Consider the following 24605-nt stretch of genomic DNA (forward strand, 5'->3'; position numbering starts at 1 on the left):
CAGGATGGGGCAATGGGGGACAGGATAGGGCAATGTAGGACAGGATGGGGCAATTAGGAAGGAGATTGTGAAAGGCGGCATGGCATAATTAGTATAATGAGAAGCGGGGGGGGGGCTTTATGCAAATACGTAGTATGGGGGAGATATTGTAGAAAGGGCAAGTTTTGGGGGGACAGTATGGAATTATTGGTTTATGATGGCAAATAGTGGAGATAATTACTGTAGGGGCCAATTAGAGGACATTATTACTGCTGTAATATAATTTTGAGGATACTGTCTTCCATGGGGGGAAAAAAAGGGGAACAAAAGTCTGCCGTGGTGTAGAAATTGGGGGAAAAGTGAGGAATGTGCCCTGGGAGTGATCAGCTATAGGTGACTGTGTGTTATTTTCTGCAGAGTCGTGTCATGGCAGGAAGAAGTGATGACGGTCAGTGCCACATGAAGAGGAAAAGCGAAGATGAATAACTTCAGCTAGAGACGTCACTGGTAAGTCAGTGTATTATATGTACACACACACTGTATACTATATACAGAGCTCCTGTGTATAATGTCATTAATTAATGTCATTGGTGATCACTGTATTACCTGTACACTGACACTATATACAGAGCTCCTGTGTATAATGGCACTGATGGTAATATTAGTGTTATTAGTATTGTGTTTTTTTTTCATGATCATTATTGTAGTATTATTCGGGCACTGTGTGGAGGTAATATGTGGTCTGGCCACAGTGTGGTGGTATTTCTTTGTTGTATGTGGTATAATTTGGTCATTTATGTAGTCTGTTCATAGTGTTGAGGTATTTCTCCCTTGTATGTGGTAATATTTGGTTATTATGTGCTCTGATTATGGTGTGGCGGTATTTTTCTCTTGTATGTGGTTGTATTCGGTTACTATGTGGTGGTAATATGTGGTCTGGTCACAGTGTGGTGGTATTTCTCCCTTGTATGTGGTATTATTGGTTTTGGTATAGTGGATTTTGTTGTGGCTTGAGGACATTTTTTTTCTCTATCAATAAAGGGAAGATTATTTCCAGTACAGATTAAATACTTGAATGTTTAACCCCTCCCTGTTCTGTGACTATTACGCTGTTGCAAATATGCCAAGTAATCACCTATTCTAAAGCCATGTGCCCATGTTGGGTATTTGGTCAGTATCTTACCTCAGTATTTGTAGACAAAACCAGGAGTGGTAAAATCAGAGGAAAGGTCTAATAGAAACTCCTCTGCATTTATCACCCACTCCTAGTTTTGGCTTAGAAATACTGATGTAACAAACTGACCAAATACTGAACGTGTGAACGTGGCCTAAGGATCAGTGATAACTTATTCATCTGTGGGGACCGATTGCTGGGACCAGCACTGATTGTGCAACTTTTATCACCTTGAAAGTGGAGCTGATGTCCGACTCGTTCCCTGATCCATTCATTCAATAAGTGATCACCTACCTAACCTGTGGATCGGTGATCACTTGACCAAAGATCCCCCTTACTGCAAACTACTGTAATTGTACATTAGTTATGCTGCACAGGAGATGTGCAGGAGCCGGCTGTGCTTTACAGTCAGCGCTCCACTATAACGGGGATAATGGCAAACGGGTATTTGCATCTCGCTGTAGGGTGGGCCCCTGGAGTCAATTCCTCTGGTGGGCCCCAGACACCCGTCCGAACCTGGTCCTCACAGCCATGCCTATGCCTCACAGTGATGTCTGTGCCCCCCAGTTCTGTTCTTCCCCCAGTGCTGTCCATGCCCACAGTGCTGTCTGTTGCCCCATTACTGTCCATACCCCTTAGTGCTGTCCATGCCCCCCAGTTCTGCCTGTGCCCCCCAGTGCTGTCTGTGCCCCTCATAGCTGTTCGTGCCTCCCTAGTGCTGTCTATGCTCTCTAGTGTTGTCTGTGCCCCCACAGCTTTTGTCCATGCTCCCAGTGCTGTCTTTGCCCCCACAGTGCTGTCTGTGCTCCACAGCCATATCTATGCCTCCCAGTGATGTATATACCCTCCAGTGATGTTGTGCCCTGGCAAATCCTGTGATATACATTCCCCCAGCATCTCCTGTGATGGCTATACCCCAGCGTATCCTGTGATGTATGCGCTCCTCTTGTGATGTATATGCCCCCTGCCCGTCCTGTGCTGTATATGCCCCCAGCCCCTCCTATCCTGTTTATGCCCCCAGCCCCTCCTGTGATGTACGTGCCACAGCCCCTCTTGTGATGTATATGCCTCACCCTCTTCCTGTGATGTATATGCCCCACCCTCTTCCTGTGATGTATATGCCCCAGCCCATCCTGTGAAGTTTGTGCCCCATTCACTCCAGGGATGTATATGCCTTAAGCCCCTCCTCCACAGTTCCCAGCGTCTCCTATGTGATGTATAAACAGCAATCCCAGTGTCCTCTATATGATGTACATACAGCAGTCCCCATCGTCTCCTATGTGATGTATACAGCATTTCCAGTGTCTCCTATGTGATGTATAAATAGCAGTCCCCAGCATCTCCTATGTGATGTATAAATAGCAGTCCCCAGCATCTCCTATGTGATGTATATACAGCAGTCCCAGTGTCTCCTATGTGATGTATATACAGCTGTCCCAGTGCCTCCTATGTGATGTATATGCTTTAAAAAACTTATTATCACAAAGAGTTGACTGCGCTCCAGACAGAGATAAACCTGGAAAAGCAGTTGTGACACGCAACATGATCGATATCACCGAACATCACCGCCGCACCAAAGAGAAGCAGTTTCAGGCACCACAGTCGGGGTACATTAATTAATTGTTTAACCCAATACAGCAGGGTAATTTTCAAGTTGATAATTTTGTGCGGCCCCCGAAGGTTGGTAGAAAATTCCAAATGGCCCCTGGCAGAAAAGTTTCTTCACCCCTACAGGCTCTTTTAAGGTTTCCGGGGCTAACAGCTCCCGGGAGACCCGGTGGCTGTGGTAAACATTTCGGTTACCACCGCTCACAGCCACTTGGTCTTGTGGGCTCCTTTAAGGTTTCTGGGCCTCACAGCTACTGGACTGTTGGACTACTGTGCGGCCCACTAACAAAAATACTCATCATGCACACACCCTTAGAATTAAGAGTGGGGGAGGTCCCCATGGCGGTGCCCATGTTGTAGAAGGAGGAGTGAGGGTGTTTTCATAGGGGTGAAATATGTCTGTACTGCTTAGAATTATTGCTAAAAACATGAGTCAGAGAGGAGATATTTTGCCCAGGGGTGGCAGTGGACCCCATGGCGGTGCCCATGTTGTAGAAGGAGAATTTAAAGTGTTTTTTTTTTTAACGAAGTGGAGTATGTCTATTCTGCTCTAAGAATTACTGCTAAAAGCATGAATCACAGAGGAGATATTTTGTGCCAGAGGTGCCAGTGGTCCCCATGGCAGTGCCCATGTTGTAGTAGGAGGAGTGAAGGTGTTTTAATAGGGGTGGAGTATGTCTGTACTGCTCTTAGGGTGCTTTCACATCAGCGGTATTTCGCCGCTCTGCCACAACTCCAGTAGAGTGCAATACAGTTCAATGGCATGCAGCAAGCTCCGGTCACATGACAGCATGTGACCAAAGCGTGCCGCGATGCCGTTGAACTGTATTACACTGTACTGGAGTTGTGAAGGATACAGCAGAGCGGCGAAATACCGCTGATGTGAAAGCACCTTTACAATTACAGCTAAAAACATGAATCACAGAGGACATATTTTGTCCCAGGGGTTGTAGTGGACCCCATGGCGGTGCCCATCTTGTAGTAGGAGCAGTGAAGGTGTTTTATAGAGGTGGAGTATGTCCATACTTTGCACTGATGAGGGGCAAGCACCCCGAAACACCGTGTCTGCAAATTGGGATTCTGATCTGGCTTTTATATCCTGAGTCATATTGCGAAGGATTGTTAAAAATCCACTTGTGACTTTAAGGATCGCTACTTCCAATAGGTGGCGCTGCGCTAGAGTTTGTCTCCTTTACTGGAGAGACAATTTGTACTGCTCTTAGAATTATCGCTAAAAACATGAATCACAGAGTAGATATTTTGTCCCAGGGGTTGTAGTGGACCCCATGGCGGTGCCCATCTTGAAGTAGGAGGAGTGAAGTTGTTTTATAAAGGTGGAGTATATCTTTACTGTTCATAGAATTATCGCGAAAAACATGAATCATAGAGTAGATATTTTGTCCCAGGGGTTGTAGTGGACCCCATGGCAGTGCCCATCTTGTAGTAGGAGGAGTGAAGGTGTCTTATAGAGGTGGAGTATGTCTTTACTGTTCTTAGAATTATCACTAAAAACATGAATCACAGAGTAGATATTTTGTCCCAGGGGTTGTAGTGGACCCCATGGCAGTGCCCATCTTGTGTAGAAAATGGTTGACAATGAAAACAAGCCCCTTCTGTGGGGAGGTACTATGGGTGTAATCTCACACTTGATGTGATCCCCTCGCAGGTTACATGTTGTGTTATGGTATACTGGCTAATGAATATATTTAAGTTCACAAGGGGGGAAAGTGTCAATCACCCCTTTGATGTCTGTGGTAATGGAGGAGTAAATAGTTCCCTCTATTCCACTGATAGCCTTGGAGCAGGATGGTTTATATGGGGGTGGTGATGGTCTTATCCCCCATATGCCTCACTAGCTAAGGATGTTCGTGCCTGTGTCCTCCCCACACGGCAGACCACGCAGACACTGAGCGCAGACGCAGACACTGAGCGCAGACGCAGACACTGAGCGCAGACGCAGACACAGAGCGTGGTGAGCACTAATAAATCTTTCATACTCTCAGATTGTGCCTGTAAGTGGATTACACCCTTGGAGAAGCCCCCTGTAGACATCCGCCATCTGCATCCTGAACACTCAGGCAATTAGCTGACACAGGTTCTGCTCAACCTGAGAGCAACCACTTATGTTACTTACACCCCCCAAGAAGACCCTTATACCAGATCAATCAGATGATTCCACGTCCCCCCTCCAGAGGGGTCAGGTAGGGAAGGGGTTAACTACTCACATGTCAATGAGGGATCTATACTGTGGGCATAGTGCTAAGAATGTATCACACCTGATAAGATTAGATACAGCAGCCCTACAGACAGTACGACACATGATAGGATTAGATACACAGCTCAGCAGACAGTATCACACAGGATAGGGTTAGATACACAGCTCAGCAGACAGTATCACACAGGAGAGGATTAGATACACAGCTCAGCAGACAGTATCACACAGGAAAGGATTAGATACAGAGCTCAGCAGACAGTATCACACAGGAGAGGATTACATACACAGCTCAGCAGACAGTATCACACAGGATAGGATTAGATACACAGCTCAGCAGACAGTATCACACAGGAGAGGATTAGATACACAGCTCAGCAGACAGTATCACACAGGAGAGGATTAGATACAGAGCTCAGCAGACAGTATCACACAGGACAGGATTAGATACAGAGCTCAGCAGACAGTATCACACAGGATAGGATTAGATACACAGCTCAGCAGACAGTATCACACAGGAGAGGATTAGATACAGAGCTCAGCAGACAGTATCACACAGGAGAGGATTAGATACAGAGCTTAGCAGACAGTATCACACAGGATAGGATTAGATACACAGCTCAGCAGACAGTATCACACAGGATAGGATTAGATACAGAGCTCAGCAGACAGTATCACACAGGAGAGGATTAGATACACAGCTCAGCAGACAGTATCACACAGGAGAGGATTAGATACACAGCTCAGCAGACAGTATCCCACAGGAGAGGATTAGATACACAGCTCAGCAGACAGTATCACACAGGATAGGATTAGATACACAGCTCAGCAGACAGTATCACACAGGATAGGATTAGATACACAGCTCAGCAGACAGTATCACACAGGAGAGGATTAGATACAACTCAGCAGACAGTATCACACAGGACAGGATTAGATACACAGCTCAGCAGACAGTATCACACAGGATAGGATTAGATACTAAGCTCAGCAGACAGTATCACACAGGAAAGGATTAGATTCAGGGGACGCTCGGCTCCTCTCTGCAGTGTCCTGCAGGGGGCGCTCTGCTCCTCTCTGCAGTGTCCCGCAGGGGGAGCTCGGCTCCTCTCCCCTCTGTCCCGCAGGGGGCTCTCTGCTCTTCTCCCTTCTGTCCCGCAGGGGGCGCTTGGCTCTTCTCCCCTCTGTCCCGCAGGGGGCGCTTGGCTCTTCTCCCCTCTGTCCCGCAGGGGGCGCTCGGTTCCTCTCCCCTCTGTCCCGCAGGGGGCGCTCTGCTGCTCTCCCCTCTGTCCCGCAGGGGGCGCTCTGCTCCTTTCCCTTCTGTCCCGCAGGGGGCGCTCGGCTCCTCTCCCCTCTGTCCCGCAGGGGGCGCTCGGCTCCTCTCCCCTCTGTCCCGCAGGGGGCGCTCGGCTCCTCTCCCCTCTGTCCCGCAGGGGGCGCTCGGCTCCTCTCCCCTCTGTCCCGCAGGGGGTGCTCTGCTGCTCTCCCCTCTGTCCCGCAGGGGGCGCTCGGCTCCTCTTCCCTCTGTCCCGCAGGGGGCGCTCTGCTCCTCTCCCCTCTGTCCCGCAGGGGGCGCTCGGCTCCTCTTCCCTCTGTCCCGCAAGGGGCGCTCGGCTCCTCTCCCCTCTGTCCCGCAGGGGGCGCTCGGCTCCTCTCCCCTCTGTCCCGCAGGGGGCGCTCTGCTGCTCTCCCCTCTGTCCCGCAGGGGGCGCTCTGCTCCTCTCCCATCTGTCCCGCAGGGGGCGCTCGGCTACTCTCCCCTCTGTCCCGCAGGGGGCGCTCGGCTCCTCTTCCCTCTGTCCCGCAGGGGGCGCTCGGCTCCTCTCCCCTCTGTCCCGCAGGGGGCGCTCGGCTCCTCTCCCCTCTGTCCCGCAGGGGGCGCTCGGCTCCTCTCCCCTCTGTCCTGCAGGGGGTGCTCTGCTGCTCTCCCCTCTGTCCCGCAGGGGGCGCTCGGCTCCTCTCCCCTCTGTCCCGCAGGGGGCGCTCGGCTCCTCTCCCCTCTGTCCCGCAGGGGGCACTCGGCTCCTCTCCCCTCTGTCCCGCAGGGGGCGCTCGGCTCCTCTCCCCTCTGTCCCGCAGGGGGCGCTCGGCTCCTCTCCCCTCTGTCCCGCAGGGGGCGCTCGGCTCCTCTCCCCTCTGTCCCGCAGGGGGCGCTCGGCTCCTCTCCCCTCTGTCCCGCAGGGAGCGCTCGGCTCCTCTCCCCTCTGTCCCGCAGGGGGCGCTCGGCTCCTCTCCCCTCTGTCCCGCAGGGGGCGCTCGGCTCCTCTCCCCTCTGTCCCGCAGGGGGCGCTCGGGTCCTCTTCCCTCTGTCCCGCAGGGGGCGCTCGGCTCCTCTCCCCTCTGTCCCGCAAGGGGCGCTCGGCTCCTCTCCCCTCTGTCCCGCAGGGGGCGCTCGGCTCCTCTCCCCTCTGTCCCGCAGGGGGCGCTCGGCTCCTCTCCCCTCTGTCCCGCAGGGGGCGCTCGGCTCCTCTCCCCTCTGTCCCGCAGGGGGCGCTCTGCTCCTCTCCCCTCTGTCCCGCAGGGGGCGCTCGGCTCCTCTCCCCTCTGTCCCGCAGGAGGCGCTCGGCTCCTCTTCCCTCTGTCCCGCAGGGGGCGCTCGGCTCCTCTCCCCTCTGTCCCGCAGGGGGCGCTCGGCTCCTCTCCCCTCTGTCCCGCAGGGGGTGCTCGGCTCTTCTCCCCTCTGTCCCGCAGGGGGCGCTCGGCTCTTCTCCCCTCTGTCCCGGAGGGGGCGCTCGGCTCCTCTCCCCTCTGTCCCGCAGGGGGCGCTCGGCTCTTCTCCCCTCTGTCCCGCAGGGGGCGCTCTGCTCCTCTCCCCTCTGTGCCGCAGGGGGCGCTCGGCTCCTCTCCCCTCTGTCCCGCAGGGGGCGCTCGGCTCTTCTCCCCTCTGTCCCGCAGGGGGCACTCTGCTCCTCTCCCTTCTGTCTCGCAGGGGGCGCTCGCCTCCTCTCCCCTCTGTCCTGCAGGGGGCGCTCTGCTCTTTTCCCCTCTGTCCCGCAGGGGGCGCTCTGCTCTTCTCCCCTCTGTCCCGCAGGGGGCGCTCGGCTCTTCTCCCCTCTGTCCCGCAGGGGGCGCTCGGCTCCCCTCCCCTCTGTCCCGCAGGGGGCGCTCTGCTCTTTTCCCCTCTGTCCCGCAGGGGGCGCTCTGCTCCCCTCCCCTCTGTCCCGCAGGGGGCGCTCTGCTCTTCTCCCCTCTGTCCCGCAGGGGGCGCTCGGCTCCCCTCCCCTCTGTCCCGCAGGGGGCGCTCGGCTCCTCTCCCCTCTGTCCCGCAGGGGGCGCTCGGCTCCCCCCCCTCTGTCCCGCAGGGGGCGCTCTGCTCTTTTCCCCTCTGTCCCGCAGGGGGCGCTCTGCTCCTCTCCCCTCTGTCCCGCAGGGGGCGCTCTGCTCTTCTCCCCTCTGTCCCGCAGGGGGCGCTCGGCTCCCCTCCCCTCTGTCCCGCAGGGGGCGCTCTGCTCTTTTCCCCTCTGTCCCGCAGGGGGCGCTCTGCTCCCCTCCCCTCTGTCCCGCAGGGGGCGCTCTGCTCTTCTCCCCTCTGTCCCGCAGGGGCCGCTCGGCTCCTCTCCCCTCTGTCCCGCAGGGGGCGCTCGGCTCCTCTCCCCTCTGTCCCGCAGGGGCGCTCTGCTCTTCTCCCCTCTGTCCCGCAGGGGGCGCTCGGCTCCTCTCCCTTCTGTCCCGCAGGGGGCGCTCTGCTCCTCTCCCCTCTGTCCCGCAGGGGGCGCTCTGTTTTCTCCCCTCTGTCCCGCAGGGGGCGCTCGGCTCCCCTCTGTCCCGCAGGGGGCGCTCTGTTTTCTCCCCTCTGTCCCGCAGGGGGCGCTCGGCTCCTCTCCCCTCTGTCCCACAGGGGGCGCTCGGCTCCTCTCCCCTCTGTCCCGCAGGGGGCGCTCGGCTCCTCTCGCCTCTGTCCCGCAGGGGGTGCTCGGCTGTTCTCCCCTCTGTCCCGCAGGGGGCGCTCTGCTCTTCTCCCCTCTGTCCCGCAGGGGGCGCTCGGCTCCTCTCCCCTCTGTCCCGCAGGGGGCGCTCGGCTCCTCTCCCCTCTGTCCCGCAGGGGGCGCTCTGTTTTCTCCCCTCTGTCCCGCAGGGGGCGCTCGGCTCCTCTCCCCTCTGTCCCGCAGGGGGCGCTCTGCTCCTCTCCCCTCTGTCCCGCAGGGGGCGCTCGGCTCCCCTCCCCTCTGTCCCGCAGGGGGCGCTCTGCTCCTCTCCCCTCTGTCCCGCAGGGGGCGCTCTGTTTTCTCCCCTCTTTCCCGCAGGGGGCGCTCTGCTCCTCTCCCCTCTGTCCCGCAGGGGGCGCTCGGCTCCTCTCCCCTCTGTCCCGCAGGGGGCGCTCGGCTCCTCTCCCCTCTGTCCCGCAGGGGGCGCTCTGCTCCTCTCCCCTCTGTCCCGCAGGGGGCGCTCGGCTCCTCTCCCCTCTGTCCCGCAGGGGGCGCTCTGCTCCTCTCCCCTCTGTCCCGCAGGGGGCGCTCGGCTCCTCTCCCCTCTGTCCCGCAGGGGGCGCTCGGCTCCTCTCCCCTCTGTCCCGCAGGGGGCGCTCGGCTCCTCTCCCCTCTGTCTTGCAGGGGGCGCTCTGTTTTCTCCCCTCTGTCCCGCAGGGGGCGCTCGGCTCCTCTCCCCTCTGTCCCGCAGGGGGCGCTCTGCTCCTCTCCCCTCTGTCCCGCAGGGGGCGCTCTGCTCTTCTCCCCTCTGTCCCGCAGGGGGCGCTCGGCTCCTCTCCCCTCTGTCCCGCAGGGGGCGCTCTGCTCCTCTCCCCTCTGTCCCACAGGGGGCGCTCTGCTCTTCTCCCCTCTGTCCCGCAGGGGGCGCTCGGCCCCCCTCCCCTCTGTCCCGCAGGGGGCGCCCTGCTCCTCTCCCCTCTGTCCCGCAGGGGGCGCTCGGCTCCTCTCCCCTCTGTCCCGCAGGGGGCGCTCGGCTCCTCTCCCCTCTGTCCCGCAGGGGGCGCTTGGCTCTGCTCCCCTCTGTCCCGCAGGGGGCGCTCGGTTCCTCTCCCCTCTGTCCCGCAGGGGGCGCTCGGCTCCTCTCCCCTCTGTCCCGCAGGGGGTGCTCTGCTGCTCTCCCCTCTGTCCCGCAGGGGGCGCTCGGCTCCTCTCCCCTCTGTCCCGCAGGGAGCGCTCTGCTCCTCTCCCCTCTGTCCCGCAGGGGGCGCTCGGCTTCTCTTCCCTCTGTCCCGCAAGGGGCGCTCGGCTCCTCTCCCCTCTGTCCCGCATGGGGGTGCTCGGCTCCTCTCCCCTCTGTCCCGCAGGGGGCGCTCTGCTGCTCTCCCCTCTGTCCCGCAGGGGGCGCTCGGCTACTCTCCCCTCTGTCCCGCAGGGGGCGCTCGGCTACTCTCCCCTCTGTCCCGCAGGGGGCGCTCGGCTCCTCTTCCCTCTGTCCCGCAGGGGGCGCTCGGCTCCTCTCCCCTCTGTCCCGCAGGGGGCGCTCGGCTCCTCTCCCCTCTGTCCCGCAGGGGGCGCTCGGCTCCTCTCCCCTCTGTCCTGCAGGGGGTGCTCTGCTGCTCTCCCCTCTGTCCCGCAGGGGGCGCTCTGCTCTTCTCCCCTCTGTCCCGCAGGGGGCGCTCGGCTCCTCTCCCCTCTGTCCCGCAGGGGGCGCTCGGCTCCTCTCCCCTCTGTCCCGCAGGGGGCGCTCGGCTCCTCTCCCCTCTGTCCCGCAGGGGGCGCTCGGCTCCTCTCCCCTCTGTCCCGCAGGGGGCGCTCGGCTCCTCTCCCCTCTGTCCCGCAGGGGGCGCTCGGCTCCTCTCCCCTCTGTCCCGCAGGGGGCGCTCGGCTCCTCTCCCCTCTGTCCCGCAGGGAGCGCTCGGCTCCTCTCCCCTCTGTCCCGCAGGGGGCGCTCTGTTTTCTCCCCTCTGTCCCGCAGGGGGCGCTCGGCTCCTCTCCCCTCTGTCCCGCAGGGGGCGCTCTGTTTTCTCCCCTCTGTCCCGCAGGGGGCGCTCTGCTCCTCTCTCCTCTGTCCCGCAGGGGGCGCTCGGCTCCTCTCTCCTCTGTCCCGCAGGGGGCGCTCTGTTTTCTCCCCTCTGTCCTGCAGGGGGCGCTCTGTTTTCTCCCCTCTGTCCCGCAGGGGGCGCTCGGCTCCTCTCTCCTCTGTCCCGCAGGGGGCGCTCTACTCTTCTCCCCTCTGTCCCGCAGGGGGCGCTCGGCTCCTCTCCCCTCTGTCCCGCAGGGGGCGCTCGGCTCCTCTCCCCTCTGTCCCGCAGGGGGCGCTCTGCTCCTCTCCCCTCTGTCCCGCATGGGGCGCTCGGCTCTTCTCCCCTCTGTCCCGCAGGGGGCGCTCTGCTCCTCTCCCCTCTGTCCCGCAGGGGGCGCTCGGCTCCCCTCCCCTCTGTCCCGCAGGGGGCGCTCTGCTCTTCTCCCCTCTGTCCCGCAGGGGGCGCTCTGCTCCTCTCCCCTCTGTCCCGCAGGGGGCGCTCTGTTTTCTCCCCTCTGTCCCGCAGGAGGCGCTCGGCTCCTCTCCCCTCTGTCCCGCAGGGGGCGCTCTGCTCTTCTCCCCTCTGTCCCGCAGGGGGCGCTCTGCTCCTCTCCCCTCTGTCCCGCAGGGGGCGCTCTGTTTTCTCCCCTCTGTCCCGCAGGGGGCGCTCGGTTCCTCTCCCCTCTGTCCCGCAGGGGGCGCTCTGCTCTTCTCCCCTCTGTCCCGCAGGGGGCGCTCGGCTCCTCTCCCCTCTGTCCCGCAGGGGGCGCTCGGCTCCTCTCCCCTCTGTCCCGCAGGGGGCGCTCTGCTCCTCTCCCCTCTGTCTCGCAGGGGGCGCTCTGCTCCTCTCCCCTCTGTCTCGCAGGGGGCGCTCTGCTCCTCTCCCCTCTGTCCCGCAGGGGGCGCTCGGCTCCTCTCCCCTCTGTCCCGCAGGGGGCGCTCGGCTCCTCTCCCCTCTGTCCCGCAGGGGGCGCTCTGTTTTCTCCCCTCTGTCCCGCAGGGGGCGCTCTGCTGCTCTCCCCTCTGTCCCGCAGGGGGCGCTCTGCTCTTCTCCCTCTGTCCCGCAGGGGGCGCTCGGCTCCCCTCCCCTCTGTCCCGCAGGGGGCGCTCGGCTCCTCTCCCCTCTGTCCCGCAGGGGGCGCTCTGCTCCTCTCCCCTCTGTCCCGCAGGGGCGCTCTGTTTTCTCCCCTCTGTCCCGCAGGGGGCGCTCGGCTCCTCTCCCCTCTGTCCCGCAGGGGGCGCTCGGCTCCCCTCCCCTCTGTCCCGCAGGGGGCGCTCGGCTCCTCTCCCCTCTGTCCCGCAGGGGGCGCTCTGCTCCTCTCCCCTCTGTCCCGCAGGGGGCGCTCTGTTTTCTCCCCTCTGTCCCGCAGGGGGCGCTCGGCTCCTCTCCCCTCTGTCCCGCAGGGGGCGCTCTGTTTTCTCCCCTCTGTCCCGCAGGGGGCGCTCGGCTCCTCTCCCCTCTGTCCCGCAGGGGGCGCTCGGCTCCTCTCCCCTCTGTCCCGCAGGGGGCGCTCGGCTCCTCTCCCCTCTGTCCCGCAGGGGGCGCTCTGTTTTCTCCCCTCTGTCCCGCAGGGGGCGCTCGGCTCCTCTCCCCTCTGTCCCGCAGGGGGCGCTCGGCTCCTCTCCCCTCTGTCCCGCAGGGGGCGCTCGGCTCCTCTCCCCTCTGTCCGGCAGGGGGCGCTCTGTTTTCTCCCCTCTGTCCCGCAGGGGGCGCTCTTCTCTTTTCCCCTCTGTCCCGCAGGGGGCGCTCTGCTCCTCTCCCCTCTGTCCCGCAGGGGGCGCTCTGCTCTTCTCCCCTCTGTCCCGCAGGGGGCGCTCTGCTCCTCTCCCCTCTGTCCCGCAGGGGGCGCTCTGCTCCTCTCCCCTCTGTCCCGCAGGGGGCGCTCTGCTCTTTTCCCCTCTGTCCCGCAGGGGGCGCTCGGCTCCTCTCCCCTCTGTCCCGCAGGGGGCGCTCTGCTCCTCTCCCCTCTGTCCCGCAGGGGGCGCTCTGCTCCTCTCCCCTCTGTCCCGCAGGGGGCGCTCGGCTCCTCTCCCCTCTGTCCCGCAGGGGGCGCTCGGCTCCTCTCCCCTCTGTCCCGCAGGGGGCGCTCTGCTCCTCTCCCCTCTGTCCCGCAGGGGGCGCTCTGCTCCTCTCCCCTCTGTCCCGCAGGGGGCGCTGTGCAGCTCCCGGTGGCGGCTCCGGGGGATGGGGGGAGGGACTCGGCACCGGCAGGACGCCTCACACCGCGGGAGCTCCGCTCGCCTCTCTCCCGTCCTCGCTGCAGCGGATGATGGGGGTGGTCGTCCTGGGACATCGGGACCCCTGAGGCTCCGCGGGGCGGACGGATATGCGGAGCTGCCGGGGCGGACATGGAGCGAGCGGCGCCGGCAGTGTCGGGGCTCGGGTGGAGCGCGGCGGCGCTGCCCCTGGACGTGATCGTCAGCAAATTCCGGCTCCCGACACTGGTGAAAGTGGGAAAAGGTAAAACACGAGCGGCGCGATCAGATCCGTGCGATCGTCCCGTGATCTGTGACAAGGAGAATCGCGACAGGTGCCGGTCCTCGTGGATAATTCTATGTGAGGGTCACCAGGGTCCAACAGGACATTACTGGTCAGACTGGGACTCATCCTCCCCCGACCCGACCCCACAGGAATGGGAAGAGGCGACTATGTCCATCATATGGGGGTCTGCACTGATGATGGGGCCGGGCTGTATGGGGTCTGCACTGATGATGGGGCCAGGGTGTATGGGGTCTGCACTGATGATGGGGCCAGGCTGTATGGGGTCTGCACTGATGATGGGGCCAGGCTGTATGGGGTCTGCACTGATGATGGGGCCAGGCTGTATGGGGTCTGCACTGATGATGGGGCCAGGGTGTATGGGGTCTGCACTGATGATGGGGCCAGGCTGTATGGGGTCTGCACTGATGATGGGGCCAGGCTGTATGGGGTCTGCACTGATGATGGGGCCAGGCTGTATGGGGTCTGCACTGATGATGGGGCCAGGCTGTATGGGGTCTGCACTGATGATGGGGCCCGGCTGTATGGGGTCTGCACTGATGATGGGGCCAGGCTGTATGGGGTCTGCACTGATGATGGGGCCAGGCTGTATGGGGTCTGCACTGATGATGGGGCCAGGCTGTATGGGGTCTGCACTGATGATGGGGCCGGGCTGTATGGGGTCTGCACTGATGATGGGGCCGGGCTGTATGGGGTCTGCACTGATGATGGGGCCGGGCTGTATGGGGTCTGCACTGATGATGGGGCCGGGCTGTATGGGGTCTGCACTGATGATGGGGCCAGGCTGTATGGGGTCTGCACTGGTGATGGGGCCAGGCTGTATGGGGTCTGCACTGATGATGGAGCCAGGCTGTATGGGGTCTGCACTGATGATGGGGCCGGGCTGTATGGGGTTTGCACTGATGATGGGGCCAGGGTGTATGGGGTCTGCAATGATGATGGGGCCAGGCTGTATGGGGTCTGCACTGATGATGGGGCCGGGCTGTATGGGGTTTGCACTGATGATGGGGCCAGGGTGTATGGGGTCTGCACTGATGATGGGGCCAGGGTGTATGGGGTCTGCACTGATGATGGGGCCTGGCTGTATGGGGTCTGCACTGATGATGGGGCCGGGCTGTATGGGGTCTAGACTGATGATGAGACCGGGTTGTATTGGGGTCTGCACTGATGATGGGGCCGTGCTGTATGGGGGGGCTGCACTGATGATGGGGCCAGGCTGTATGGGGTCTAGACTGATGATGGGGCCGGGCTGTATGGGGTCTGCATTGATTTTGGGGCCGGGCTGTATGGGATCTGCACTGATGATGAAGCCGGGTTGTATGGGGTCTGCACTGATGATGTGGCCAGGGTGTATGGGGTCTGCACTGATGATGGGGCCAGGGTGTATGGGGTCTGCACTGATGATGGGGCCGTGCTGTATGGGGTCTGCACTGATGATGGGGCCGGGCTGTATGGGGTCTGCACTGATGATGGGGCCAGGGTGTATGGGGTCTGCACTGATGATGGGGCCGTGCTGTATGGGGTCTGCACTGATGATGTGGCCGTGCTGTATGGGGTCTGCACTGATGATGGGGCCGGGCTGTATGGGGTCTGCACTGATGATGGGGCCAGGGTGTATGGGGTCTGCACTGATGATGGGGCCAGGGTTTATGGGTCTGCACTGATGATGGGGCCAGGGTTTATGGGGTCTGCACTGATGATGGGGCCAGGCTGTATGGGGTCTGCACTGATGATGGGGTCTGCACTGATGATGGGGCCGGGCTGTATGGGGTCTGCACTGATGATGGGGCCAGGCTGTATGGGGTCTGCACTGATGATGAGACCGCTTGGACCTGTCCCGCCCACAACCATGACTCAGTCATGGGTACGGGACTGCAATAGACCAGGTGAGTGCTGCTGAGAGCAGTTCTGCTATTCATATGTGAGGCCGTATGGCACATTTTATAAAAATATTTTAGTGTAGGACTGCTTCAAATGAGATTTGCCGTGACGTGGCGAAGCAGCTCAAGAAATTGCAATTTTTTGCCAAAAATCTCAAAAAAAATTTTTATAATGCAGTTTGGAATATTTGATGCCTTAGTGCACATTGGTGCTGGCTCTTTGTTGTTTCTTTGATGATGAGACCGGGTTGTATTGGGGGCTGCACTGATGATGGAGCCAGGCTGTATGGGGTCTGCACTGACTGTGGGGCCGGGATGTATGGGGGTCTGCACTGATGATGGGGCCGGGCTGTATGGGGTCTGCACTGATGATGGAGCTGGACTGTATGGGGTCTGCACTGATGATGGGGTCTGCACTGATGATGGGGCCGGGCTGTATGGGGTCTGCACTGATTGTGGGGCCGGGATGTATGGGGGTCTGCACTGATGATGGGGCCGGGCTGTATGGGGTCTGCACTGATGATGGAGCTGGACTGTATGGGGTCTGCACTGATGATGGGGTCTGCACTGATGATGGGGCCGGGCTGTATGGGGTCTGCACTGATTGTGGGGCCGGGATGTATGGGGGTCTGCACTGATGATGGGGCCAGGCTGTATGGGGTCTGCACTGATGATGGAGCTGGACTGTATGGGGTCTGCACTGATGATGGGGTCTGCACTGATGATGGGGCCGGGCTGTATGGGGTCTGCACTGATGATGGGGTCTGCACTGATAATGGGGCCAGGCTGTATGGGGTCTGCACTGATGATGGGGCCAGGCTGTATGGGGTCTGCACTGATGATGGGGCCGGGCTGTATGGGGTCTGCACTGATGATGGGGCCGGGCTGTATGGGGTCTGCACTGATGATGGGGTCTGCACTGATGATGGGGTCAGGCTGTATGGGGTCTGCACTGATGATGGGGCCAGGCTGTATGGGGTCTGCACTGATGATGAGACCGGGTTATATTGGGGTCTGCACTGATGATGGAGCCGGGCTATATGGGGTCTGCACTGATGATGGGGTCTGCACTGATGATGGGGTCTGTACTGATGATGAGACCGGGTTGTATTGGGGGCTGTGCTGTATGGGGGGGCTGCACTGATGATGGAGCCAGGCTGTATGGGGTCTAGACTGATGATGAGACCGGGTTGTATTGGGGTCTGCACTGATGATGGGGCTGTGCTGTATGGGGGGGCTGCACTGATGATGGGAGCCAGGCTGTTTGGGGTCTAGACTGATGATGGGGCCGGGCTGTATGGGGTCTGCATTGATTTTGGGGCCGGGCTGTAAGGGATCTGCACTGATGATGAAGCCGGGTTGTATGGGGTCTCCACTGATGATGGGGTCTGCACTGATGATGGGGCCGTGCTGTATGGGGTCTGCACTGATGATGGGGCCAGGGTGTATGGGGTCTGCACTGATGATGGGGCCAGGGTTTATGGGGTCTGCACTGATGATGGGGCCAGGGTGTATGGGGTCTGCACTGATGATGGGGAGCAGGGTGTATGGGGTCTGCACTGATGATGGGGCCGGGTTGTATGGGGTCTGCACTGATGATGGGGTCTGCACTGATGATGGGGCCGGGTTGTATGGGGTCTCCACTGATGATGGGGTCTGCACTGATGATGGGGCCGTGCTGTATGGGGTCTGCACTGATGATGGGGCCGGGCTGTATGGGGTCTGCACTGATGATGGGGCCAGGCTGTATGGGGTCTGCACTGATGATGGGGCCGGGCTGTATGGGGTCTGCACTGATGATGGGGCCAGGCTGTATGGGGTCTGCACTGATGATGGGGTCTGCACTGATGATGGGGTCTGCACTGATGATGGGGCCGGGCTGTATGGGGTCTGCACTGATGATGGAGCCAGGCTGTATGGGGTCTGCACTGATTGTGGGGCCGGGCTGTATGGGGTCTGCACTGATGATGGAGCCAGGCTGTATGGGGTCTGCACTGATTGTGGGGCCGGGCTGTATGGGGGTCTGCACTGATGATGGGGCCGGGCTGTATGGAGTCTGCACTAACGATGGGGCCGCAGGCTAGACTGAGGGGGTCACCTGTTCTGGAGCTGCTCGTGCTGGTGTGTGGGGGTCTTGTGCTGGAGCTGCTCGTGGTGGTGTGGGGGGTCCTGTGCTGGAGCTGCTTGTGGGGGTGTGGGGGGGTCCTGTGCTGGAGCTGCTTGTGGTGGTGTTGGGGGGTCCTGTGCTGGAGCTGCTTGTGGTGGTGTGGGGGGGTCCTGTGCTGGAGCTGCTTGTGGTGGTGTTGGGAGGGTCCTGTGCTGGAGCTGCTCGTGGTGGTGTGGGGGGTCCTGTGCTGGAGCTGCTTGTGGGGGTGTGGGGGGGTCCTGTGCTGGAGCTGCTTGTGGTGGTGTTGGGGGGTCCTGTGCTGGAGCTGCTCGTGGTGGTGTTGGGGGGTCCTGTGCTGGAGCTGCTCGTGGTGGTGTGGGGGGTCCTGTGCTAGAGCTGCTCGTGGTGGTGTGGGGGGTCCTGTGCTGGAGCTGCTCGTGGTGGTGTTGGGGGGTCTTGTGCTGGAGCTGCTCGTGGTGGTGTTGAGGGGTCGTGTGCTGGAGGTGCTCGTTGTGGTGGTGTGGGGGGGGTCTTGTGCTGGAGCTGCTTGTGGTGGTGTGGGGGGGTCGTGTGCTGGAGCTGCTCGTGGTGGTGTGAGGGACCTGTGCTGGAGCTGCTCGTGGTGGTGTTGGGGGGTCGTGTGCTGGAGCTGCTCGTGGTGGTGTTGGGGGGTCGTGTGCTGGAGCTGCTTGTGGTGGTGTTGGGGGGGGGGGTCTTGTGCTGGAGCTGCTCGTGGTGGTGTGGGGGGGTCGTGTGCTGGAGCTGCTCGTGGTGGTGTGGGGGGGTCTTGTGCTGGAGCTGCTTGTGGTGGTGTTGGGGGGGGGGGTTTGTGCTGGAGCTGCTCGTGGTGGTGTGGGGGGGGTCGTGTGCTGGAGCTGCTCGTGGTGGTGTGGGGGGGTCTTGTGCTGGAGCTGCTTGTGGTGTTGTTGGGGGGGGGGTCTTGTGCTGGAGCTGCTCGTGGTGGTGTGGGGGGGTCGTGTGCTGGAGCTGCTCGTGGTGGTGTGGTGTGGGGGGTCTTGTGCTGGAGCTGCTTGTGGTGGTGTTGGGGGGGGGGGTCTTGTGCTGGAGCTGCTTGTGGTGGTGTGGGGGGGTCGTGTGCTGGAGCTGCTCGTGGTGGTGTGGTGTGGGGGGTTTGTGCTGGAGCTGCTCGTGGTGGTGTGGTGTGGGGGGTCTTGTGCTGGAGCTGCTCGTGGTGGTGTGGTGTGGGGGGGTCTTGTGCTGGAGCTGCTTGTGGTGGTGTTGGGGGGGGTCTTGTGCTGGAGCTGCTCGTGGTAGTGTTGGGGGGGGGGGTCTTGTGCTGGAGCTGCTTGTGGTGGTGTTGGGGGGGGGGGGGTCTTGTGCTGGAGCTGCTCGTGGTGGTGTGTGGGGGGGGGGGGGTCTTTTGCCTCAGCTGCTTTTGGTGGGGTTTTCCCCTCCCCCACATTATCTTTGCCCCCTGTAGGATGTATTTTAGGGTGCAGGGTCTCTTTAAAAAGACTATATAGTTTCCTGTGCCCCCCTGTCCAAGCTGGTTCATCTCAGGGGGGCGGAGCGGGGTCTCTGGTGGTGAATCGGGGCTGCGGACCCCCGGGGTCTTGTGCTGGTGCTCGGTGCCCGCTTCTTTGGTGCAGCCTCATTAACATGCAGGAGCCGCAGCAGCTGGCATCACGGGCATTATCCACACACACAGGACCCCTGTTCCCCACCGCCCCTCCCCCACACGCTTTATCCTCTGCCCCGGCCCCCCTCAGCCTGAGAATAGGGGGATATTAACCTCTAAGGGGCCAACACCGGGGCGACATCTTCACCAAACATCACACAAGAGGATTAGATACACGGCTCAGCAGACAGTATCACACAGGAGAGGATTAGATACACAGCTCAGCAGACAGTATCACATAGGAGAGGATTAGATACACAGCTCAGCAGACAGTATCACACAGGAGAGGATTAGATACACAGCTCAGCAGACAGTATCACACAGGAGAGGATTAGATACACAGCTCAGCAGACAGTATCACACAGGAGAGGATTAGATACACAGCTCAGCAGACAGTATCACACAGGATAGGGTTAGATACACAGCTCAGCAGACAGTATCACACAAGAGAGGATTAGATACACAGCTCAGCAGACAGTATCACACAGGAGAGGATTAGATACACAGCTCAGCAGACAGTATCACACAGGATAGGGTTAGATACACAGCTCAGCAGACAGTATCACACGAGAGGATTAGATACACAGCTCAGCAGACAGTATAACATAGGAGAGGATTAGATACACAGCTCAGCAGACAGTATCACACAAGAGAGGATTAGATACACGGCTCAGCAGACAGTATCACACAGGAGAGGATTAGATACACAGCTCAGCAGACAGTATAACATAGGAGAGGATTAGATACACAGCTCAGCAGACAGTATCACACAGGATAGGGTTAGATACACAGCTCAGCAGACAGTATAACATAGGAGAGGATTAGATACACAGCTCAGCAGACAGTATCACACAGGAGAGGATTAGATACACAGCTCAGCAGACAGTATCACACAGGAGAGGATTAGATACACAGCTCAGCAGACAGTATCACACAGGAGAGGATTAGATACACAGCTCAGCAGACAGTATAACATAGGAGAGGATTAGATACACAGCTCAGCAGACAGTATCACACAAGAGAGGATTAGATACACGGCTCAGCAGACAGTATCACACAGGAGAGGATTAGATACACAGCTCAGCAGACAGTATAACATAGGAGAGGATTAGATACACAGCTCAGCACAGTATCACACAAGAGAGGATTAGATACACAGCTCAGCAGACAGTATCACACAGGAGAGGATTAGATACACAGCTCAGCAGACAGTATCACACAGGATAGGGTTAGATACACAGCTCAGCAGACAGTATCACACAGGATAGGATTAGATACACGGCTCAGCAGACAGTATCACACAGGAGAGGATTAGATACACAGCTCAGCAGACAGTATAACATAGGAGAGGATTAGATACACAGCTCAGCACAGTATCACACAAGAGAGGATTAGATACACAGCTCAGCAGACAGTATCACACAGGAGAGGATTAGATACACAGCTCAGCAGACAGTATCACACAGGATAGGGTTAGATACACAGCTCAGCAGACAGTATCACACAGGATAGGATTAGATACACGGCTCAGCAGACAGTATCACACAGGAGAGGATTAGATACACAGCTCAGCAGACAGTATAACATAGGAGAGGATTAGATACACAGCTCAGCAGACAGTATCACACAAGAGAGGATTAGATACACAGCTCAGCAGACAGTATCACACAGGAGAGGATTAGATACACAGCTCAGCAGACAGTATCACACAGGATAGGGTTAGATACACAGCTCAGCAGACAGTATCACACAGGAAAGGATTAGATACACAGCTCAGCAGACAGTATCACACAGGAGAGGATTAGATACACAGCTCAGCAGACAGTATCACACAGGAGAGGATTAGATACACAGCTCAGCAGACAGTATCACACAGGAGAGGATTAGATACACGGCTCAGCAGACAGTATCACACAGGAGAGGATTAGATACACAGCTCAGCAGACAGTATCACACAGGATAGGGTTAGATACACAGCTCAGCAGACAGTATCACACAGGAGAGGATTAGATACACAGCTCAGCAGACAGTATCACACAGGAGAGCATTAGATACACAGCTCAGCAGACAGTATCACACAGGAGAGGATTAGATACAGCTCAGCAGACAGAATCACACAGGAGAGGATTAGATACACAGCTCAGCAGACAGTATCACACACGGAGGGATTAGATACACAGCTCAGCAGACAGTATCACAGGAGAGGATTAGATACACAGCTCAGCAGACAGTATCACACAGGATAGGATTAGATACACAGCTCAGCAGACAGTATCACACAGGAGAGGATTAGATACAGCTCAGCAGACAGTATCACACAGGAGAGGATTAGATACACAGCTCAGCAGACAGTATCACACACGGAGGGATTAGATACACAGCTCAGCAGACAGTATCACACAGGCGAGGATTAGATACAGCTCAGCAGACAGTATCACACAGGATAGGATTAGATACACAGCTCAGCAGACAGTATCACACACGGAGGGATTAGATACACAGCTCAGCAGACAGTATCACAGGAGAGGATTAGATACACAGCTCAGCAGACAGTATCACACAGGATAGGATTAGATACACAGCTCAGCAGACAGTATCACACAGGATAGGATTAGATACACAGCTCAGCAGACAGTATCACACAGGATAGGATTAGATACACAGCTCAGCAGACAGTATCACACAGGAGAGGATTAGATACAGCTCAGCAGACAGTATCACACAGCAGAGGATTAGATACACAGCTCAGCAGACAGTATCACACAGGAGAGGATTAGATACACAGCTCAGCAGACAGTATCACACAGGATAGGATTAGATACACAGCTCAGCAGACAGTATCACACAGGATAGGATTAGATACACAGCTCATCAGACAGTATCACACAGGATAGGATTAGATACACAGCTCAGCAGACAGTATCACACAGGATAGGATTAGATACACAGCTCAGCAGACAGTATCACACAGGAGCGGATTAGATACACAGCTCAGCAGACAGTATCACACAGGAGAGGATTAGATACATAGCTCAGCAGACAGTATCACACAGGGTAGGATTAGATACATAGCTCAGCAGACAGTATCACACAGGACAGGATTAGATACACAACTCAGCAGACAGTATCACACAGGAGAGGATTAAATACACAGCTCAGTAGACAGTATCACACAGGAGAGGATTAGATACACAGCTCAGCAGACAGTATCACTCAAGAGAGGATTAGATACACGGCTCAGCAGACAGTATCACAGGACAGGATTAGATACACAGCTCAGCAGACAGTATCACACAGGAGAGGATTAGATACACGGCTCAGCAGACAGTATCACACAGGAGAGGATTAGATACACAGCTCAGCAGACAGTATCACACAGGAAAGGATTAGATACACAGCTCAGGAGACAGTATCACACAGGAGAGGATTAAATACAAGGCTCAGCAGACAGTATCACACATGATAGGATTAGATACACAGCTCAGCAGACAGTATCACACAGGAGAGGATTAGATACACAGCTCAGCAGACAGTATCACACAGGAGAGGATTAGATACACAGCTCAGCAGACCGTATCACACAGGATAGGATTAGATACACAGCTCAGCAGACAGTATCACACACGGAGGGATTAGATACACAGCTCAGCAGACAGTATCACACAGGAGAGGATTAGATACACAGCTCAGCAGACAGTATCACACAGGATAGGATTAGATACACAGCTCAGCAGACAGTATCACACAGGAGAGGATTAGATACACAGCTCAGCAGACAGTATCACACAGGAGAGGATTAGATACACAGCTCAGCAGACCGTATCACACAGGATAGGATTAGATACACAGCTCAGCAGACAGTATCACACACGGAGGGATTAGATACACAGCTCAGCAGACAGTATCACACAGGAGAGGATTAGATACACAGCTCAGCAGACAGTATCACACAGGATAGGATTAGATACACAGCTCAGCAGACAGTATCACACAGGATAGGATTAGATACACAGCTCAGCAGACAGTATCACACAGGAGAGGATTAGATACACAGCTCAGCAGACAGTATCACACAGGAGAGGATTAGATACACAGCTCAGCAGACAGTATCACACAGGAGAGGATTAGATACACAGCTCAGCAGACAGTATCACACAGGAGAGGATTAGATACACGGCTCAGCAGACAGTATCACACAGGAGAGGATTAGATACACAGCTCAGCAGACAGTATCACACAGGAGAGGATTAGATACACGGCTTAGCAGACAGTATCACACAGGAGAGGATTAGATACACGGCTCAGCAGACAGTATCACACAGGACAGGATTAGATACACAGCTCAGCAGACAGTATCACACAGGAGAGGATTAGATACACGGCTCAGCAGACAGTATCAAACAGGAGAGGATTAGATACACGGCTCAGCAGACAGTATCACACAGGACAGGATTAGATACACCGCTCAGTAAAAGTATACTATGTGAAGTGATGATTTCCGCCTCTGGTGTTTGTGGTCACTCAGGATTGTGCATGTTGGATACAATTGTAACGAACCCTCAGCTGTGAAGTTCTCGCTCTGCTCTCTGGTTCTCAGTCTCTGTCAGTGATCAGAGCTGATGGATCCCTGCTCCCCCCCTCTCTCTTCTGGGAGGGTCGCCGCTTCGCTCTCCAGGGTGCTGAGTGTCCTGGGATAGTCCACACCTGCCCCAGGCATCCTGGGAGTAGTAGTCCTCCAGCGGCCGTAGATTAAGGAGCCCCCAGGACCACTTGCTCTAGATTAACCTCTTACTCTCTGACCTGGACCCTCAGTGCACGGCTGCACAGTGTGCACACTCTCCTCCAGAGCTGCACTCACAATTCTGCTATTTGCCTCCTGTTCCACCATTTTCCCTGTGCTGGAGGCCATCGCTCAGGTCACACGGGGACAGTTCAATAGAGAAACAGAAAATGCTTGTGTTTGTGTGGATCCCGGGACGCCTGTGCCCCCCATCACTGGGCAGTCACTGGGGGGCGCTCTAATTAGGTTACTGGTTACAGAAATCCGGGCACTGAGGAGGGGGCTGCACAGCTCAGGGGGGCGATTACTGGAAACTGAGCATAGAGATATCCTGTACCATGCGCCATTTATATCAGCAGCACAAATCCCATCTGTGCTGAGGGTTTGTTACATTGTGTCAGCGCAGGTCAGATGCTCAGCCATAGAGGATGGTAGAATCATGTTTATCAATACAATGTAGCACCTGATGGAATGTTTACAATTGTCAGTAACCATAGCAACGGCCGAGTAACGGCTCAGTCACACTATTAATAGTAGTGATCCAAGACCGGAGGCTCAGAACATCCCATAATAACAGCGACATCCACAGTGCCCCCATAATAACAGCGATATCCACAGTGCCCCCATAATAACAGCGATATCCACAGTGCCCCCATAATAACAGCGATATCCACAGTGCCCCCATAATAACAGCGATATCCACAGTGCCCCCATAATAACAGTGATATCCACAGTGCCCCATAATAACAGCGACATCCACAGTGCCCCCATAATAACAGCGACATCCACAGTGCCCCCATAATAACAGCGACATCCACAGTGCCCCCATAATAACAG

General features: G+C 57.7%; 1 protein-coding gene across 1 annotated transcript in view; it reads left to right on the forward strand.

Annotated features, from left to right (window-relative positions):
* The first annotated feature begins 13055 nt into the window (after window positions 1-13055).
* The window catches only part of LOC142295780 (GRB2-associated and regulator of MAPK protein 2-like), an 83882-nt gene continuing 72332 nt past the window's right edge, over window positions 13056-24605 (forward strand). The window contains exon 1 of the mRNA XM_075338869.1: window positions 13056-13323. Coding sequence (XP_075194984.1) covers window positions 13212-13323 — 112 coding nt within the window. The 5' untranslated portion in view covers window positions 13056-13211. The remainder of the gene's footprint in view (window positions 13324-24605) is intronic.

The sequence above is a fragment of the Anomaloglossus baeobatrachus genome, chromosome 3 (assembly GCF_048569485.1).
Source record: "Anomaloglossus baeobatrachus isolate aAnoBae1 chromosome 3, aAnoBae1.hap1, whole genome shotgun sequence".
Taxonomy (NCBI): domain Eukaryota; kingdom Metazoa; phylum Chordata; class Amphibia; order Anura; family Aromobatidae; genus Anomaloglossus; species Anomaloglossus baeobatrachus.